The sequence below is a fragment of the Botryllus schlosseri genome, chromosome 8 (genome assembly GCF_051294905.1).
Source record: "Botryllus schlosseri isolate E-star chromosome 8, Bs_hap1, whole genome shotgun sequence".
In the NCBI taxonomy this organism is placed as follows: Eukaryota; Metazoa; Chordata; class Ascidiacea; order Stolidobranchia; family Styelidae; genus Botryllus; species Botryllus schlosseri.
The window spans coordinates 22,491,087-22,514,089 of record NC_137243.1 but is presented as its reverse complement, the minus strand read 5'-3'; the positions used below and the strand labels follow the sequence as shown (position 1 = coordinate 22,514,089).

General features: G+C 38.9%; 1 protein-coding gene and 1 long non-coding RNA gene across 2 annotated transcripts in view; both read right to left on the bottom strand.

The window, feature by feature from the left end:
- The window catches only part of LOC145444497 (uncharacterized), a 50,909-nt gene extending 29,394 nt beyond the window's left edge, over positions 1–21,515 (bottom strand). Inside the window, exons 1-2 of the mRNA XM_080322491.1 lie at positions 15,939–21,515; positions 15,810–15,877 (exon numbers count right to left, since the gene is read on the bottom strand). Coding sequence (XP_080178617.1) covers positions 15,810–15,877; positions 15,939–16,131 — 261 coding nt within the window. The 5' untranslated portion in view covers positions 16,132–21,515. The remainder of the gene's footprint in view (positions 1–15,809; positions 15,878–15,938) is intronic.
- Positions 1–23,003, bottom strand: part of LOC145444515 (uncharacterized) — a 414,279-nt gene that overhangs the window by 355,300 nt on the left and 35,976 nt on the right. The window lies entirely within an intron of this gene.

The following is a 23,003-nucleotide window of genomic DNA, read 5'->3' as shown; positions in this document are numbered from 1 at the left end:
GTCGTATATCGTACCACAGGTAGGCTATAAAACAGGTATCTTATTGGACAAGTATGGCCCTATTCGTGGAAATGACATTTCGTGTTATTCTCACCGTTACGACATGCAGTGAAATAGGCTATAGTCATTGACACGGCATGCCAAATTATTTTCGAAGACGTGAGCGAATTGATTTTTAAACCTATAGATATCCATAAAACTCGCATCTTGAACAAGATCAAAAACTAACGACTTTAAAAAACCTAAAACAAAACTAGATTCTATTCAGAAGCAACGAAAAATTTTATTGGAATCGGATCGGCTTTCCACACGATTATCGGTACAAGTTTGGAATGAAAGGGTTTTCGATACCCAAAAGTCAACTCCTGGCTTAGCTACTATTATTAGCCATGGCTCTGGGATAGAAATGGCTACAAGAACATAACATAGCGCAAAACTGGTATCGCAATTCACGCCAGACGACAACATGGGTTTTCTAGTTGTTCGCCAGGTCTTCTTTAAAATTGTGCAACTATAACTAGAACTATTCACTTTTCAAGTTTTAGAATTATAAATACTCAGAAACCAGTAGCTAGTTGACCTCCACATAACTGGATTGGTGGACTGTACAAGTCTCCTCAGTAGGCTAGATGTGTAGTAGGGATGATACGAAAGGTATAGGTTCACGTTCGCGTTCTGTGTGTGAACCTCGGGAATTTGGAGGTTCGCGTTCACAAACCAACCTTGGTAGGTTCTGCACTGTGTAGGGGAGATGTAGTACCGATGGATCAAATATCGGAAAATTATCACTGGCTCCAAAATGTTAAGCCGATAACAGCAGATCTTTTGTTGGCCTAACACTATTATACAAGATCCACCTATCGCGAATATATACATGAATATCCATCTTTTCAAAAAATATTTATGAATAGTTAAAATCTGTCGCTCGAACGTATCATCGGTCCCCATCCGCTGGGTCCTTTGAGACATACTTTCAAACACTTGAATGTTACAACTTTTCTTGCGGTGTAATATAATCTAAGCCATACAGCAAGCCAAAGAAGAATGTTTAGTCGCAACCTTTAAAAAAAAGAATTATTAAAAACTCAAATGTTGCCATAAAATCCCGTTTCTATACGGGCTCGAACTTATAAATTCGGGGGTACATATTGCCCGTAAATCCACATTGTGACAATCAAATACCTCGTTTTAGAGATAAAACATAACTGTCAATTATTACATAAAAAGTTTCTGTGTGTAGGCATGAGTAGTTAGTATGATCGCTCGTGACCTGCAATGGTGGCTTATGGGCGGGGTGGTGACCTGCCTGAAAACCCGGGGTGATGACCCCACCCTTTTAGACCCCCCTTGTGGTGGTGACCTGCCATTGTTTCTTATGGGTGCGGTGATGACACCACCCTTTCAGGTATAGGCTGCGGCGATGATATACCTTGAAAACTCGTGTTGGTGACCCCACCCTTTCGGTATAGGCTGCGGCGATGACCTGCCATGGAATGTTTGGTAGTGAACTAACGTTGTGGGTATAGGCTGCGGCGATGACCTGCCATGGATTGTTTGGTAGTGAACTAACGTTGTGGATATAGGCGGTGGCGGTGATTCGCCTGTCATGTATTCGTACGGGATCTGTGGTGACTCGCCATGTGTTCTTATGGGTGCGGTCATGAATCGCCCTTTCGGGTATAGGCATCTCTCGACCGGTGTTGAATATGTATCAGGTATGGTAAATAGTCACGTGATTGGTACTTAGTTATTGTGTATATCCCAAATTATTATATATGACCAATTTGAAGTAATCCCAGCGTTTACGGTGAGTGCGACAATGATATATCGTTATTCTTATGGATGCGGCGATGATTCGTACTTTCGGTATAGCCCGCGGTGGCACGTCGTACTTTCAGTAAACAAGGTGTGAAATAGTTTGCTAAATCTAGGAATCAGTCGCTTGGTAATAAGTTTACCACAGAGCCGGCGTAGACGGCGATTCGAATATCAACAATAACAACGGTCACAAATTAACACTCCAAATAGGTGTGAAATAGTTTGCAAACCCTGCGTTCGCTGACAAGATAATGTCTCAGACATACGCGACTTGATGTTACAGGCATATCGATCGCTCACGCGGTGAAATTTTCGTAAGCAGTTTGTCACAGAACTTGATTTCAGTCGTAAAGATTTACTAAGTAACGATAAACAGACCGCCAGTGTCGGTAACTTGAATAGCCACAAATTGTCACTTATTTCCGCTCTAACCCTAATCCTTTGTGAAGTGAACGCTTATTCAAATAGGTGTGAAATAATTTTAAAATCCTACGACACTCACAGGGTAATGCTTCAGACAAAGCGATCCCTCATGCCCGCTCACAAGGTAATATTTCCGTAATTAGTTTGTCACAGAGTCGTCGCAGACGGTGATTCGTAAACCAACAATTTGACACTTTCTGGTATGGTCGCTATATGTTTTTGACACTTTGGAACGTGGTTGACTTTAGTTGTATGATAAGAATCATACGAATATTCAAGCAATGTATCAATTGACTGAAATGAAACTTACTACACAGCTCAAGTTGATTCGTGTCTGAATGTGCTAATTCGGTACAATTCTAATTAATTTGAGAAATCTTTTTAACGTGATCTTTTGATTCGACCGTAACCTGAATATTACTGACACCGACTTTCAGTCACATTGAATTATTCACACATTCCACGCCGCTGTTTTAACAGTTATAGAATCAATACCAACTATCTCTAACCCGATAATATTCAATCATTTTGGTAATTTACCAACTTTAAATCCATTCGCGGATGTACTAAAGGTAAATCCAAATAATCCAAAATGAAATATTTGGACTTTGACATAGTCTGAATTGAAATAGATTGACAAACATGACTACCAACTTTCCCGCAGTCCCATTTCGATATTATATGCACATTGATTTGAAACAAGTAATGAAACATTGCAACTCTATTCGCGATCCCGCTTTCCGTTTGTCAAAGAGATATTTTAACATCTTACCATACTCAAAAGAATTCTTCACAACATTAACAATTGTTAAAAATCTAGTTTTCACTTACTTGATTATATCACTACAACTCACAAACTTGAATTAATTCATCCTGGCTGTATTCGTATGATCGGTCTTTTTTATTCGATTGTAAAGGTCATTACTATTCTGAAGACAAAGTATTTACTAATCGGTACATATACGATTTGACTTGGACATATTATATTGTGAGTATACGAGATTTGAATGTCCGAACAATAACTGAGAATTAATTTATCACAATTAAATCCGTATATTACAGCGTAAAAGATATTGGGGTGTCAGCAACTCTGTACGGTCGTAGTTACAACCACATTAACTAATCTACCCGGGCAACTCGTCATGATCATTCCTGAAATCAACACAAACACGACCACTGACTTGAGTTAACCGCGAAACAGCATCAAGTTTTAAATCCGCTTGCAGCTGACGGATTATTCGAATGTATCGATGGAGAATATTATTGAACTCGTCGGTATTGTTACTTCAACAAATTACACCGACTGCGAAAGTTAATATCGAATGATAAGACTTGATCACATATTTGTTGATCACAGACATGACAAAAAAAAACATTACCGAGATTTTATAAACTAGTCATATTACTCTACACATCTATCAATATCAAAATGCGAGTCATCCAATTTTTCTACTAAAGTAACATTGCACTTTCGGATTCGGATTCGGTATAGTCATACAAATTGTATTAAATCCAACATCAAAACAAAAGGAATTTTTTTTAGTTTATTGAAATCAAATCATTCGTCTTCGACTTGTGCTTTTCTAGATTGCACGCAACAATTCGTTACGAATGAGCTGTAACCAAAGTTAAGAATTCTTTGTGTCCACAGATATAGAAGATGAATATAGCTAACACAACCACGAATCGACGTTCAGAGTATTTCACGGATGTAATAAACTTGTTAGTGTCGCCTATCTAAAAGTATGCATGCGTTCGATTTCCATACCGACTGTTGCGATGTTTAGGATTCACTTACAATGACCAAGAGTGAGGATTTAACATCAATGTCGTTACTGGAGGTATTCACAACAGAGAATCGAAACATTACACAGTGTGAAAATATATCTTTGATATCAAAGCACTATCCCAAGTACACGATTAATACTCAACTCCGTTCACACTTTCTATAGAACGTGCTAAATGTAAAATATCACGAGGTTGCACTCTAAGACTTTGATCATTACAAAAGTAAATTGAATATGTTTGCTCGACGCATTCAATTCAACTAGAAATGTCTAGTGCACAACAATCGTAATATTAAGGAAGTACTTGCTACACTGTAATTCACTAAACGTGTTTTGCATTGTTGTTCATTTGTAGCATTGATTGAAATTGTTTTTTGAACCCTCAAATAATAATTCCCGAGATGAAACCAAACCGCTGAAAGTCGTTACCAACACAAAGAAACACTTTGTACGATGTTTGCCAAATGTACCCCATGGTTAGGTGTACTAGAATTATTTGTGTAACACATACACCGACAATGTAATCGAAAATTTTTCCGTTGTCATTCGCTAAAGTAAATGTCATCACAATACTCTGTCACTAAAGATCTTACTTGTATCTGATTGAATCACCGATAATTAACTCGCTAAATCAAACCATAAGGAAATTTCACTCACTCATCAGATATGAAACAGCGTCGCTTAATCGGTGTAGATCGTTTTTCTAAATGCAAATCATACCTGACCAACAGAAAACAATTTTCACTCACCTTGTAATGAAACCAAGTGTAGTGGACCTTCGTTCAATATTTTGTTTGTGTCAAATACTTTGCAATAAACACACTGGAGTGGCCGAGCTTTACATCAGCAGACTGTAATCTGTAAATCAAGCTTACATCCGACTTGTAACTGTATCGTTTACCTAACCGAGTTGTATGCACAGTTTGATATTTTTTTGTTATTTGGTAATTGCTGAATATACTACTTCGAAATACTCCCTTGAACGTAATTTCCATCATCGTAATAATCGAAGTACATTTGTGTCGAATTCGTAACAGCCGACTATGACATGATAAATTTTTGACAAGTTATGCTTGGAAGATTGGTTGTATATCACGAAAAATAATTACCGCTCATATTCATACTGTTATCCATTGTTCGGTATTTTCAAACGAGTAAAATTTATTACTTGAGTTACTCCGCTTAATGCAAATGTAAACACAACCGTCTTTCAACAGCGCAAAGACATCGATACAAAGTATACAATCAAACGCAACAAGTTTTACTTTTGTAGGTTGTGTATGGTTATCATGCATAACTCATTTCTTACCAAAGCCATATGAAATATATTCATGTTTCACGAAAATATTCACTCATGCTACAAACCTGTACAATGATTGGTGGTGCTTTCAAACTGTTTCGATACCTCAAGAACTTTATTGTCTGAATGGGTGTTCATGTATCATAATAATCAAATAGTTCAACACAGAACTAGGACTAACAGAAACACCAAAGTTGTTTACACAAAAGTTTGTATGTGTACAGTATGCGAATACCGTGTGTAAGTCCAGCACAATTGTGGTATCCATACGAGTTTAGTTAACACAATTTACGACACCGAGGTCGCGTCATCTTTCGTAAGACAACAAACCAAGGCTTCAGGATATGTCCATGTCATAGCAATGAATCAGCTACTCCAACAACAGAGTGCATATGTTTTCTAGTTACGGTGCTTACATCTTACACACAAATCAATCTACTTTGCTAACGAAAAGTGGTGAGTCATCATATGGTTATCCTCACTAGTAAAACATACTATCATACAAAATGGTCGTTATAGTTTGCACACCAACGGTACATCGTACAAGTAACAAGTCTCGAGAATCCAGTTATTCAAAAAACGTGAAAGTATTTCTACACCAAGTCGTTATGTTGACGAAAGCGTATATTGTAATATCATGATCGATTTGCATTCGTTGGTCACAAACTGTCACTACTCTAAATAATTCTTTTTCACTCAAACACAAACGCACACTTGTCACCATTCGTTTTCATCAAGTACGAGTTCAAGAAACTTACTACGACATGAATTTTTATTTTTATGTTGTGTAAATAGGTAAAAATTAATTCAAGTAACACTATATCAACATCATCGAGTTGTGCTAATAGATTTACATGTGGTCTTGTGGTTTTCATCGGGACATACAGCACGAACTAACTGTAGACTCCTCTCTGTTGTACAGCTACTCGGTAATCGAAATGCATTAACATGTAAACAACGATCTTGTTTCGTCACACCAAAAATATGTTCACTGTCGCGATACTGCGCACAAGACGTGCATAGCCTTTGCACACTCGTAATAGTATACCAACGTCAAGCGATAACGTTTAACAAGACCAACGACACTGAACCCACGACGTTTACCTATGTAAAATTACCACTTTCACTTGCCAGTCCATCGTTTACCTGACTAAACATATTATTTTCCTTTGGAGATCTGACGTTTACCCAGAGTAAGAAACCATTTTCACTTGGAAATATATTTTTTCCTTGGCTAACAAACCTTTTTTCACTTGGAAATATATTTTTTCTCTGGTTAACAAACCTTTTTCACTTGGAAATATATTTTTTCTCTGGTTAACAAACCTTTTTCACTTGGAAATATATATTTTTCCCCGGGTAACAAACCTTTTTCCCTGAGCAACAAACCATTTTAACTTGGTGGTCCGTCGTTTAGTCGAGTAAAAATATCATTTTCCTTTGGAGATCCGGCGTTTACCCAGTGTAACTATACATTTTCGCTTGGAAAAATACTTTTACCTAGAGTAACTAATCATTTTCTCCTGGGTAACAAACCCTTTTCGTCTGGAAAACTATCATTTAACTGAGTACCAATACCGTTTTCACTTGGAAATACATTTTTTCCCTGGGTAACAATACCATTTTCGTTTTGAAAACTGACAACCACACCGGCTAATTTGATATTTTTGTATATTGTTACAACGATCAGTGACGGAAATATACACAGACTACCGGTTTCAGAGTATACCCCATCGGTCGTATCACATCAATATCATCGGTTAACCACATACAATATGCTCTTGTACACCGAAATGCACGCTTTGGAAAATTGGACAATAGGCTGCGATAGTTCTGTGATGTCCGGGTTCGTGCTTTGGATTTTCCAGAGCCAAAATGTCTGAATAAAACACCTCCTCGACGACGGTTGGTATGTGGATAACGGTGTTCGGAAAACGGTTGGATTTATGTCACCCATCACGATAACAACTCCAGGTCGAGTTTTCCTCCCGCATGTTTACTATATTGTGTCTTTATTCGTCAATGTATGTCTCGACATTCAGTTTGAAATCGGAAACCCTGATAAAGTATGTAACCGGATCCGGATATCAACTCTGAATCGATAAACCAATGAACAATATTCAAAGTAAACATGTTACACCCTGTGTTTCCACGAAAAAATACCATCCAGACATACGTCGCGCTTGTTTGCCCGCACCAGTATACGCGCGCGCAAATGGAGGTGTGTGACATTGCATGCAATGTGTTGGTATACAAACATCGATCCACAGACATTATCACAGCCGGTAGTTTTGATGTAGATCGAATGTCACCCGATAACAATGTCATACCAACAAGACACATTGCAATGACTCTGAGTCAATCTGAAGCATGACATACGGACACACAAACATAGAAACCGTAACATGGGTATTCGCACGACGGTGAAAGTGAACTATACAGCATATACCAATAAAGTGTTCACAGTCAAATATGCGAACCGTGCACAATCATATACCCAGGTTTTTGCTGGATATGTACGAAACCAATAAATCGATACATTTCTTTTCTCTGGACATCAATAATACAATCGCCATTCAAATGCATCGCTCGAATGTGAGGTTCGTCGGGTGTAAAATCCATGTCAAATAACACCAAAGCGTGCCTTCGTGTTCTATTATTTCCACCGACGCTTCTTGCCTGTGTCGTAACACTATGGTGCAGGGACTCGAAAAACGATGGATTGCGAAACGGATTGACATGACCAAAAGAATCGATGTCAATACCCTCGTGATGATGTCGTTTCAAAATGTTACCGATATGACGAGCGCAACCTCGATCTCTTGTGGCGATGACCGTTTCGAAATGTCACCGGATGAACTGGACCCTTACGAAAGTGTGTTTTATGATTGCGTGTGAAATCACGAGGCAGTGTTCTATTGTGGTGTACGATTGCAGTCTTCATTCCACAGAAACACACCTTATTGGATCACAGTATCAGTCCGAGATTTGCATAATCACTGTTCACGATATTTGTCTGGAGTCGTTATGTGGGAGTAGCGACATGCATGCATCGTGACTGAAAGACTGATCGCAATCATTTCGAGCACCACTTCGATAGTTCACCTAGATCAAACGCTGCAGCAGAAAACTTCGGTGTCGACAACACATTGACCGATGTATCCAATTGGTCTGGGTGATCTGTCCGGAGATAGGGCCATGACTATCTTGTAATGTTACAACACGATAACACCATCGAGTAAATCAGTGAACGGTGTCGAAATATCGATGTAATAGCGCGGACTCATTGCAATGTGTCTTATTGGTATGACATTGTTATCGGGTGACATTCGATCTACATCAAAACTACCGGCTATGATAATGTCTGTGGATCGATGTTTGTATACCAACACATTGCATGCAATGTCACACACCTCCATTTGCGCGCGCGTATACTGGTGCGGGCAAACAAGCGCGACGTATGTCTGGATGGTATTTTTTCGTGGAAACACAGGGTGTAACATGTTTACTTTGAATATTGTTCATTGGTTTATCGATTCAGAGTTGATATCCGGATCCGGTTACATACTTTATCAGGGTTTCCGATTTCAAACTGAATGTCGAGACATACATTGACCAATAAAGACACAATATAGTAAACATGCGGGAGGAAAACTCGACCTGGAGTTGTTATCGTGATGGGTGACATAAATCCAACCGTTTTCCGAACACCGTTATCGACATACCAACCGTCGTCGAGGAGGTGTTTTATTCAGACATTTTGGCTCTGGAAAATCCAAAGCACGAACCCGGACATCACAGAACTATCGCAGCCTATTGTCCAATTTTCCAAAGCGTGCATTTCGGTGTACAAGAGCATATTGTATGTGGTTAACCGATGATATTGATGTGATACGACCGATGGGGTATACTCTGAAACCGGTGGTCTGTGTATATTTCCGTCACTGATCGTTGTAACAATATACAAAAATATCAAATTAGCCGGTGTGGTTGTCAGTTTTCAAAACGAAAATGGTATTGTTACCCAGGGAAAAAATGTATTTCCAAGTGAAAACGGTATTGGTAATCAGTTAAATGATAGTTTTCCAGACGAAAAGGGTTTGTTACCCAGGAGAAAATGATTAGTTACTCTAGGTAAAAGTATTTTTCCAAGCGAAAATGTATAGTTACACTGGGTAAACGCCGGATCTCCAAAGGAAAATGATATTTTTACTCGACTAAACGACGGACCACCAAGTTAAAATGGTTTGTTGCTCAGGGAAAAAGGTTTCTTACCCGGGGAAAAATATATATTTCCAAGTGAAAAAGGTTTGTTAACCAGAGAAAAAATATATTTCCAAGTGAAAAAAGGTTTGTTAGCCAAGGAAAAAATATATTTCCAAGTGAAAATGGTTTCTTACTCTGGGTAAACGTCAGATCTCCAAAGGAAAATAATATGTTTAGTCAGGTAAACGATGGACTGGCAAGTGAAAGTGGTAATTTGACATAGGTAAACGTCGTGGGTTCAGTGTCGTTGGTCTTGTTAAACGTTATCGCTTGACGTTGGTATACTATTACGAGTGTGCAAAGGCTATGCACGTCTTGTGCGCAGTATCGAGACAGTGAACATATTTTTGGTGTGACGAAACAAGATCGTTGTTTACATGTTAATGCATTTCGATTACCGAGTAGCTGTACAACAGAGAGGAGTCTACAGTTAGTTCGTGCTGTATGTCCCGATGAAAACCACAAGACCACATGTAAATCTATTAGCACAACTCGATGATGTTGATATAGTGTTACTTGAATTAATTTTTACCTATTTACACAACATAAAAATAAAAATTCATGTCGTAGTAAGTTTCTTGAACTCGTACTTGATGAAAACGAATGGTGACAAGTGTGCGTTTGTGTTTGAGTGAAAAAGAATTATTTAGAGTAGTGACAGTTTGTGACCAACGAATGCAAATCGATCATAATATTACAATATACGCTTTCGTCAACATAACGACTTGGTGTAGAAATACTTTCACGTTTTTTGAATAACTGGATTCTCGAGACTTGTTACTTGTACGATGTACCGTTGGTGTGCAAACTATAACGACCATTTTGTATGATAGTATGTTTTACTAGTGAGGATAACCATATGATGACTCACCACTTTTCGTTAGCAAAGTAGATTGATTTGTGTGTAAGATGTAAGCACCGTAACTAGAAAACATATGCACTCTGTTGTTGCAGTAGCTGATTCATTGCTATGACATGGACATATCCTGAAGCCTTGGTTTGTTGTCTTACGAAAGATGACGCGACCTCGGTGTCGTAAATTGTGTTAACTAAACTCGTATGGATACCACAATTGTGCTGGACTTACACACGGTATTCGCATACTGTACACATACAAACTTTTGTGTAAACAACTTTGGTGTTTCTGTTAGTCCTAGTTCTGTGTTGAACTATTTGATTATTATGATACATGAACACCCATTCAGACAATAAAGTTCTTGAGGTATCGAAACAGTTTGAAAGCACCACCAATCATTGTACAGGTTTGTAGCATGAGTGAATATTTTCGTGTAACATGAATATATTTCATATGGCTTTGGTAAGAAATGAGTTATGCAGGATAACCATACACAACCTACAAAAGTAAAACTTGTTGCGTTTGATTGTATACTTTGTATCGATGTCTTTGCGCTGTTAAAAGACGGTTGTGTTTACATTTGCATTAAGCGGAGTAACTCAAGTAATAAATTTTACTCGTTTGAAAATACCGAACAATGGATAACAGTATGAATATGAGCGGTAATTATTTTTCGTGATATACAACCAATCTTCCAAGCATAACTTGTCAAAAATTTATCATGTCATAGTCGGCTGTTACGAATTCGACACAAATGTACTTCGATTATTACGATGATGGAAATTACGTTCAAGGGAGTATTTCGAAGTAGTATATTCAGCAATTACCAAATAACAAAAAAATATCAAACTGTGCATACAACTCGGTTAGGTAAACGATACAGTTACAAGTCGGATGTAAGCTTGATTTACAGATTACAGTCTGCTGATGTAAAGCTCGGCCACTCCAGTGTGTTTATTGCAAAGTATTTGACACAAACAAAATATTGAACGAAGGTCCACTACACTTGGTTTCATTACAAGGTGAGTGAAAATTGTTTTCTGTTGGTCAGGTATGATTTGCATTTAGAAAAACGATCTACACCGATTAAGCGACGCTGTTTCATATCTGATGAGTGAGTGAAATTTCCTTATGGTTTGATTTAGCGAGTTAATTATCGGTGATTCAATCAGATACAAGTAAGATCTTTAGTGACAGAGTATTGTGATGACATTTACTTTAGCGAATGACAACGGAAAAATTTTCGATTACATTGTCGGTGTATGTGTTACACAAATAATTCTAGTACACCTAACCATGGGGTACATTTGGCAAACATCGTACAAAGTGTTTCTTTGTGTTGGTAACGACTTTCAGCGGTTTGGTTTCATGTCGGGAATTATTATTTGAGGGTTCAAAAAACAATTTCAATCAATGCTACAAATGAACAACAATGCAAAACACGTTTAGTGAATTACAGCGTAGCAAGTACTTCCTTAATATTACGATTGTTGTGCACTAGACATTTCTAGTTGAATTGAATGCGTCGAGCAAACATATTCAATTTACTTTTGTAATGATCAAAGTCTTAGAGTGCAACCTCGTGATATTTTACATTTAGCACGTTCTATAGAAAGTGTGAACGGAGTTGAGTATTAATCGTGTACTTGGGATAGTGCTTTGATATCAAAGATATATTTTCACACTGTGTAATGTTTCGATTCTCTGTTGTGAATACCTCCAGTAACGACATTGATGTTAAATCCTCACTCTTGGTCATTGTAAGCGAATCCTAAACATCGCAACAGTCGGTATGGAAATCGAACGCATGCATACTTTTAGATAGGCGACACTAACAAGTTTATTACATCCGTGAAATACTCTGAACGTCGATTCGTGGTTGTGTTAGCTATATTCATCTTCTATATCTGTGGACACAAAGAATTCTTAACTTTGGTTACAGCTCATTCGTAACGAATTGTTGCGTGCAATCTAGAAAAGCACAAGTCGAAGACGAATGATTTGATTTCAATAAACTAAAAAAAATTCCTTTTGTTTTGATGTTGGATTTAATACAATTTGTATGACTATACCGAATCCGAATCCGAAAGTGCAATGTTACTTTAGTAGAAAAATTGGATGACTCGCATTTTGATATTGATAGATGTGTAGAGTAATATGACTAGTTTATAAAATCTCGGTAATGTTTTTTTTTGTCATGTCTGTGATCAACAAATATGTGATCAAGTCTTATCATTCGATATTAACTTTCGCAGTCGGTGTAATTTGTTGAAGTAACAATACCGACGAGTTCAATAATATTCTCCATCGATACATTCGAATAATCCGTCAGCTGCAAGCGGATTTAAAACTTGATGCTGTTTCGCGGTTAACTCAAGTCAGTGGTCGTGTTTGTGTTGATTTCAGGAATGATCATGACGAGTTGCCCGGGTAGATTAGTTAATGTGGTTGTAACTACGACCGTACAGAGTTGCTGACACCCCAATATCTTTTACGCTGTAATATACGGATTTAATTGTGATAAATTAATTCTCAGTTATTGTTCGGACATTCAAATCTCGTATACTCAAAATATAATATGTCCAAGTCAAATCGTATATGTACCGATTAGTAAATACTTTGTCTTCAGAATAGTAACGACCTTTACAATCGAATAAAAAAGACCGATCATACGAATACAGCCAGGATGAATTAATTCAAGTTTGTGAGTTGTAGTGATATAATCAAGTAAGTGAAAACTAGATTTTTAACAATTGTTAATGTTGTGAAGAATTCTTTTGAGTATGGTAAAATGTTAAAATATCTCTTTGACAAACGGAAAGCGGGATCGCGAATAGAGTTGCAATGTTTCATTACTTGTTTCAAATCAATGTGCATATAATATCGAAATGGGACTGCGGGAAAGTTAGTAGTCATGTTTGTCAATCTATTTCAATTCAGACTATGTCAAAGTCCAAATATTTCATTTTGGATTATTTGGATTTACCTTTAGTACATCCGCGAATGGATTTAAAGTTGGTAAATTACCAAAATGATTGAATATTATCGGGTTAGAGATAGTTGGTATTGATTCTATAACTGTTAAAACAGCGGCGTGGAATGTGTGAATAATTCAATGTGACTGAAAGTCGGTGTCAGTAATATTCAGGTTACGGTCGAATCAAAAGATCACGTTAAAAAGATTTCTCAAATTAATTAGAATTGTACCGAATTAGCACATTCAGACACGAATCAACTTGAGCTGTGTAGTAAGTTTCATTTCAGTCAATTGATACATTGCTTGAATATTCGTATGATTCTCATCATACAACTAAAGTCAACCACGTTCCAAAGTGTCAAAAACATATAGCGACCATACCAGAAAGTGTCAAATTGTTGGTTTACGAATCACCGTCTGCGACGACTCTGTGACAAACTAATTACGGAAATATTACCTTGTGAGCGGGCATGAGGGATCGCTTTGTCTGAAGCATTACCCTGTGAGTGTCGTAGGATTTTAAAATTATTTCACACCTATTTGAATAAGCGTTCACTTCACAAAGGATTAGGGTTAGAGCGGAAATAAGTGACTATTTGTCGCTATTCAAGTTACCGACACTGGCGGTCTGTTATTCGTTACTTATTAAATCTTTACGACTGAAATCAAGTTCTGTGACAAACTGCTTACGAAAATTTCACCGCGTGAGCGATCGATATGCCTGTAACATCAAGTCGCGTATGTCTGAGACATTATCTTGTCAGCGAACGCAGGGTTTGCAAACTATTTCACACCTATTTGGAGTGTTAATTTGTGACCGTTGTTATTGTTGATATTCGAATCGCCGTCTACGCCGGCTCTGTGGTAAACTTATTACCAAGCGACTGATTCCTAGATTTAGCAAACTATTTCACACCTTTTTTACTGAAAGTACGACATGCCACCGCGGGCTATACCGAAAGTACGAATCATCGCCGCATCCATAAGAATAACGATATATCATTGTCGCACTCACCGTAAACGCTGGGATTACTTCAAATTGGTCATATATAATAATTTGGGATATACACAATAACTACGTACCAATCACGTGACTATTTACCATACCTGATACATATTCAACACCGGTCGAGAGATGCCTATACCCGAAAGGGCGATTCATGACCGCACCCATAAGAACACATGGCGAGTCACCACATATCCCGTAAGAATACATGACAGGCGAATCACCGCCACCGCCTATATCCACAACGTTAGTTCACTACCAAACAATCCATGGCAGGTCATCGCCGCAGCCTATACCCACAACGTTAGTTCACTACCAAACATTCCATGGCAGGTCATCGCCGCAGCCTATACCGAAAGGGTGGGGTCACCAACACGAGTTTTCAAGGTATATCATCGCCGCAGCCTATACCTGAAAGGGTGGTGTCATCACCGCACCCATAAGAAACAATGGCAGGTCACCACTACAAGGGGGGTCTAAAAGGGTGGGGTCATCACCCCGGGTTTTCAGGCAGGTCACCACCCCGCCCATAAGCCACCATTGCAGGTCACGAGCGATCATACTAACTACTGGCATGTTTCAGTTGTTGCATGATTGGTTCGTCCACCTAATTTACTTGATTTGACTATTGTATCATAGGTCCCACCCTATGACTTTTATGAATGAATCGAAAAAAAAAACATTCAAGGAAGGTATTGAATAAAAGAATATATGCCCTTATATAGCCTGATACAAGCCCTGCACTTTACATAAAAATGATTGCTGGTTTGTTCGTGTTGAAGGTTACATAGAAAATGTATGCGTCTATCTAAATATATTGTACACCCGCCCCAAAAAAAAGTCTGTCGGAGTCCCTATAATTCGTGCGAAATAATTCATTCACGGGGTCTGATCATGAAATTATCATGCAGAAATTTTCAAGTATTTTCGGTCCCAGTGATCCATTGGTAACACATCTCCCCTACCTTTTGCATTCATAACAATTTTCACGTCATTATATCATCTAACTGCAACATCCACATCTAAGGAATACTTTGTCCGGTCAACGTTAGACGGCTAAGGCCAAATTTTCCCTTGCATGCCCTCGTCGAGATTGTCGACGAAGTGACGGAAGACATTTTGGTTATGGAATTAATATAGCGATGGATTGTGCCAGTTGGTTCATTCGGTTATTTTTGAGAAGTCTGCTTGTACTTCAAGGTTGTGGCACAATGTGGGCGTCGCTAGGTATCGTGTACGTACATTACTATATTACTTTACGGAAACGTAAGGTTGGAATTATCAATATGATGTCACGCCACGTCATAGGTTCGTGTTCACGTTCACACGAACTTGAACCTTTCAGTGGTTCGCCCCATCCCTAAATCGTGCAGTACCCAATTCGAATCAACGGAAGCTCCGGCTTGATCGTTCATCGATGTTACATCGGCTTCGCTTATCGAGTCTATAGAAAGCATTTGAAAAAAATATTTACGGTTACCAGTAAGTGATTCTGTCGCTGTTACCATTGGAATACGAAGAAGCTGTATGACGTGACGGTGGCGTCATTTCCGTCCATGTGGTCGCTTCAGCAGTCGTGACATATCGCAAACGTTTGCAGTACTCGCGACGCCGCGTGGACTCGAAATAAAGGTACCATACCAGGCTGCAAAGTGGCTGAAAATGACATATTAGGTCAATTGATGGAGAGCACTTCATGATTGTATGGATAATGCCTCTTTCTATTACACTTTAAACAGCCCATTACCCTCATGTTGAAGTAAGGAGCTTAATTCGAGGGTACTGATCCCAAGTCTGCAAAGTACGAATAAGACATGAAATAGCAGACAACAACCAAATGCACTAATCAAAAGGGATATTGCTAGAGAAAAAATAGATACATATGAATCAAGTGGGCATGGCGATGTCGTAATATCATAATAGACGTAATTTCTATTAGGCTTGGTCAAACAAATAGCTCCTTCTGCAGTAAACTAGAATAATAGGACAAATGAATCACTGAATTAAACCGATATTTCCATAAAGGAGCAGAAGGCTCGCGGGGTTAAAATGCTTTCCCGTTGAAGACCAGCAACCGAACCGAGCCAGAACTCCAAGAAATGAAATTAGAGCCCCCTAGTTCTTCACATTGACTAGATCTAGGCCAGAGGATTTCAAACTTTTGAGACTCGAAACAATGGTGGAACGTAGCATATAGATACACAGGGCTGAAGAAGTACTCCGTCATCCTCCGAAGCGGCAGTCCTGGGCCCCCATATGATCATGAACCAAACATCTGGGGGGGGGGCTTCGCTTCGCCCCAGACCCCCTTCACGACGGGCTATTTTACCACCAACATAACATCATGTTTTGCTGTTCCAGGGAATATGTCTACATGTGCGCGTAGTCGATAAGGTCGCGTATTATTTCATACGAAGGATTGAATTATGTCTATGCTATTGGTAATTACATATATTACTAATAATATTTCATAGTTCCCTATTCCATGTGATCGGAGTTACTGGTAGAGCCGAAGGCGGTGGTCACTTCAGATAGCAAGCGCAGGACTATTCCGTGCCAATGGATAATGGACAATTGGCAATAGGCTATATATATATATTGATGGTTTCGGCCAACATATGGATGTAATTCTCGGCCAAGGTGTTTATTTGGTAACACACTTCGCGAAGTCGCATGTTGGCCGAACCTCCAAAAGCCTTGGTGTGTTGTGGAGAGGTAATGGCCCGCGCTGAAATGCCTATTTTGCTATACATTATGCTAATTTGTTTTGGGGCGTTGCGGGTACCCGTTATGACGTTTACAATTCAAATAAAATCAGGGTTGCTGCCTTTCAGTTCAGTTCAGTTTCAATTTTATCAGATCAATATACCACGGTTTTCGATACAATGAAAAGATGGGAAGGTGTCGAAAGGATTTAAAGTATAGTCTTTTAAATCAAACCATCACCAGTGGTTCTCAGCGGTTTGTCTTCGCGGATCCCCTTTGTACTGTCACCGACCCTCACGGACGCCCCCACTCACACACACATTTTTAGTTCAAATGTGTCTCTATTATCTGTCTTCTGCAAATATTAAGTGCTGTCCAGTGATTAACAACAGCAAAAAATATTCTTCAAAACAACATACTATTTTTGTAAAAATTGGGAAGACTTTCAGTATTTCAGTTCGATTTCTGTAGCGTCTTGATAATCCGCACCCTCGATGTGATATAAACAAGTGCCGGAAATCCATTACTTCAAAGATATGTGATGGGCGAGGACACGTCACGCTTCGGACGACGCCTCTGTGTATGATCGCAACATATATGTTACCAATATAACGTACAACCTTGTCATTTGTAGATCTAGCAGCTCATCTCCAAATTATTCTGGGATATGGGTTATGTATATCACAGAAGAAAATAGATTTCTGCCAGAAAAAAATTCCAACGTGCCCAACAAAACATCTTCAAACAGTACTTTGTTTTATTCGGTAGGCTATTGGCAATATTCCAATAAAATGAGTTTGCAGAGTAGAATATTTCATATCAGGCGGACATTCCGTTTGTGTGAGATCTGAAGTTTTAGCAGTTACGAAGCGACAGTGCTTCGTGATTTTTCTAATTTAAAACGAATTACAATTTAATTTATCAACCGTTTTGCAAATTTGGAGGTTTCATGGCCACTTGAAAACGCTTGGCGGATGCCTGGGAGTCCGATGACCCCTGTTGAGAACCACTGGCCTAGGTGATGTGACGAGAAGGCATGCTAGCTGAAGTGAAAGTAAAAGAAGATAATATTAAAGGACTAACGACAAAATGAAGCGGCATGTGACGGTAGGCGAGATCGATATAGTTTTCAGTAGAAATTTCTTGCATTTCGAACTGAATGTGGACATCAAGGTTGTTCAAAAATAGTTTTGTCTTTAAATTTTACCGTCTGGCGAAGAAAAAACGCTACATACAAAATTTTTCTCTATACCAACCTGTAGCGGCAGTTTGAAAAAATCTTCATTTATTATGAACTTTTTTTAGACTTTACTGGAAACCAGATCAAATTGTTGGGTTGTCTACAAATACGATGCATATCGAATTTGACTCACTTCCATTGGGTAGAAGCGAAGTTATTTACGATCAAAATTTATTTTGAATTTGAAACTATAGTATTTACGGTGGATAGTTATACAACAAATATTAGAATAATTTGCATACGTGAATACTATTTATTTCAAATATACAATTTTGTGCTGCAATAACTTTGCTTCTACTGTTTGAAATTGAGCCAAATTTGTTGGAAATCGTGTATTTCGTCAACTAATAATTTCGTTGGGTTGAAAGTGAAATTTGAAATTAATAATTTTTCATCCTCTATTTCCGGTAGCTACGCTGATGCACGTTGGAATTGAACCAAATTTGATGTGCATTGTTGTTGTACTCTCCGATAGAACTCAATATACGATCGGTTCCTAGGCTTTTATTAACATAAAAGTAAGCTAGTGTATCTGAATACAACATGGCAATAAAACAGAGTTAACGTATGTACAACGAACAGAAGCGACGCCACACCCAATTAGTACGAATGAAATGAATAGTCCCGACGAGAAGGTAATCAGAAGCAATCAGTATAAACACCCACAGGTGGTTAAAGGAACTGAATCACCACAATCTTCCCCACTAACAAAAGAAAAGTAATTATTTAGAGAATTGTCGATATCGTTCAGGCGCGCGGATGTGACCTTAGGATTGGAGTTCCTGAAAACTCACAAGAACGTCATTTTCAAGTTCAACGGGCCTCGAAGCGACTTGATCATCGGTTATTCTCACTGTTCCGTCGCTGCCGCTAAGATTACAGAGACGCCAGAGATATTCCACTTCGTTGATAGAAGTGTCGATCTCATCGCTGTGAAATCACGAAATTATTGCTCCGATGACACCCAATTCAACAAAGAAGAGGTGTTAAGATTACTGGAAGAGGATGTGACAGAAAAGTCCGTCTCTCCGTGGCGGGCTCAGGTTCTGGTGACGAAAGATGAACGCCATAAAACGCGGTTGGTTATCGACTATTCTCGAACTATCAATAGATATACGCCCTTGGATGCGTATCCGCTCCCTAGAATCGAGCATATTGTTAATGAAATCGCTAAAGGAACGGTATATAGCACCATCGATCTGAAATCCGCCTACAATCAAGGTGCCTCTTTGCCCTTCCGACCGTCCTTTAACCGCTTTCGAAGCTGACGGTAATTTATACCAATTTAGTCGACTGCCTTTTGGTATAACAAATGGCGTCGCAGCTTTCCAGCGATTCATAGACAATTTTATCCAAAATCATAACTTGCAAGGAACTGAATCACCACAATCGTTGTTTTAGATGACCTGACAATTTTATCGAATAGCCAGTAATATTTGAACATGGATGTTATTTTTCAACAACCCCAGTGGACATGCTCGTTGGTAATGATTTTGAAGTTTCAGCACAAATTAACCTTATTCCTAGTTTTAAAAAACATTATTTCTCTTCGGCTGCTTCGAGCCCCCAGTTTGAGAACCACTGATATGATCAATACAGACTAGCAATTACCATAAGGTTCCATTCAATCGCTAGACCAGTCATCACGTAGCAATCTCGAAAGCTTGTATCATTGCTACAAACAGCGCCGATATTTACATCGGAGAGCCTCAGAGACAGAAAGACAGTCAGAATCATAAACAACACAAGACGTGTGATTAGGATCGTGCCTCGAGCAATAGATCTGGTCTCCATCCAACCCAATTTCCCTTGCGGCCAAAGGCTCTCTAATGTCATCATTCTTATTCTAGCAATTCCAGCGCCGACTAGAACTATACAGTCAATACTGTGAAATGCAATGAACCACGTATTTGATTGGAGCAAGATTTTCTCTGGTGTATAAGCAGCAGCGGGATTCAACGTTTTGGTACAAAACTTATATTTATCAGCCAGAAATGTCACAGAAATCATACTTTTGGAAACGAAACATTAATATTTTATGTATATAAGAAGAAAAAAAAAAAAAGTTTTTGAAGATAAATAAAAAGCAGCACAATCGGAAGATAAACAGTCACTACAATGACACACATACATAAATCTGTCAAAATACACCGTGACCTCCAAAGTTACGTACTATGCAAAATTTAAATTCTGCGAGAGGATCGGCTGAAAAAGATTTAGAATCCGACCACTGCGTAGAACCTACACGGGACTGTTTTGACATCATACATTTTGTCCGTCAAAATTTTAGACTCGTTCTGCGAAGCTGTTTCGAAGGGGCAAGATCGCGAAGAGTGCGAAGTAAATACAACAGGAGCCACAAATAGGTTATTATTTAGGTTTACGTAGACTCCTTTGTTGCTCTGGTCGCATCTTTCTGGCTGCCAACGGTATCCATGTTCCTCATAATGTATACCACTGGTCTATTTACTGGTCTATAGTTATGAGAATGAAAAAGCTCGTAATCCAAAATTGACGTGTCTGTTTAAATTTCCGACGATGCATCAAGTAGGCTACGGATAAGATTCTACTTGCTAACTGCGTTCAGCTGATTTCGACTATGATTTACTTCCACAACTGCACGAACCCATTGACCGTGGCCTATGCTACACCACGAGTACGTATCAATGCGAATGATGCGAGTGACACTTCTCCACGATATCAATAATTGACTGTTCACATTGATCGATTTCAGAGCCAATCGATGCGACGCCAAGACGTAGTCAACATGTTGGATTTTGATCGATTGTAATGCAGAGAATACGGAGTATTCCGTCGGGCGATAGTCGAGTCGAGGCGTGCATTATAATCAGACGAGCGGAGCTTCAATTAGTTCGATTATTGATTGCCTTGATGATATCATGCGGAAAGACTAGTATCGTACAAATATGCAGACTGCATCTTACGTCCTATACGGTAGGGTCCGTTCAAATACTTGAAGTCACATGCATACTTGAACGATTGAAAATGTTAGAATATGGAAGATATCGAGCAGGATGGTGAGATATATATAATCCATACCGCGACAATATAAGATCCTAAAAGTTATGATATCTAATATATATACAAATATAACTACTTTCATTTCCAGACTGAGCGGGGGAGATAGCGTAGAAGTGCCAGTAAACGCCTACGCCCATGCCTTCGCCTGGGCCCCTCTTCCCCCGGTCGTTGTTCTTGCGGCGACAAAAACGCTTAGAAAAAGGCCCGATGAAAGAGCGCACTCATAATTAATGGAAAGAGCAATAAAAAGCCGCCGAAGAGACTAACATCGAAGAAGGAACTGTGACATCGGGCACTAGGCCGAGGTGGTTGCTAGTTTAAGAGACCAGTCCACTCACAGTCCACTCGCCTCAACGTTTACAGTGTCCCCTAATTTCCCCAGCCTATACTTTCTAATAGCTTCAATTGCCACCTCCGTGTTCGGCAACACACCCGCTCATCAATTTGTGGAAGCAGTTGCTCAGGGGGTAAAGCAGAATAATGCTGGGAGTAGCCTATTACTGAACTGGACTCGTAATCTTCAGGACCTAGTTGGGGGCTGTCACACTAAACACAAACACTTCCAGTGTCGATGCCAAGCCCGGACAGATGAGTAAGGTTGCCACATCAAGGGCATCTGGATAAAATCGTTAACCTAACTTTAATTCGGGTTACAGATCCGTTGTGACAACCCATACCAGGAAAAGCCGATTGGCACAGAAAAAGTCACGAAAACGGAACGCCATTGGAGAAAATGAATGCCTGCTGGACATATTTGTCTCAATAATGATCAGCATTAACAAATAAATTATTTTATAAATGCTATTTTCAAGGTTCGTAGCCATATTTATATTTCTTTTAGCATACAAGAATGTCGTTTTCATATCTGAAATAAGTTGAGACTATTAAGAAAGTAGCCTACCAAAACACGCAGAAAAACGATAGATCTATTAGGAAAGCAAATTACGTAGTTTGGTTTCATTGTAGTTATCCACTTTTTTGCTCACAAAGCACTTCATGTCGTCCAATGAGTCATTCAGCAAATAAAAACAAAACCTAATATGATTATATCATATAACACAGTATTGTGAGACGAATCATAGATCACTCTCTTCATATCCAATGCATCACTTTACAATTGTCTTGGCTGCACCAATCTCACCGTAGGTGCGGGTATGATGGACTTTGCTGACAGTGCAATGCAGATACCCACAGGGGTCTAAGAGTCGAAGCACCTCATATAACCCGGAAGATATTATAATTGCTTCGTAGAATGTAGAAATATGAAAGAATGTGTCAATGCAATATGCTACGTAATACTTGATGAGTTTGTATTCATTGAACTGCACACGGAAACCAAGTCGTTTGCCTCAGTCTCATGGGGATTCAGGGGTTGAAAAGTGATACCAATTAGATCAACTTACTAATGGTTGATGACCCTAATTTTGCTAAATCATATCTTCATGTCAAAGCCGTGCCAAATTGTTTTTACTGTGGACTGTTTTTCGCAACTCCAAGGATCAAAATTAATGAGGCTAAGTAAAACTAAAATGTCGTTTTGTGAAAGGCACAGATTAGGCATCCAGAATCAGCTCTTCTTCCA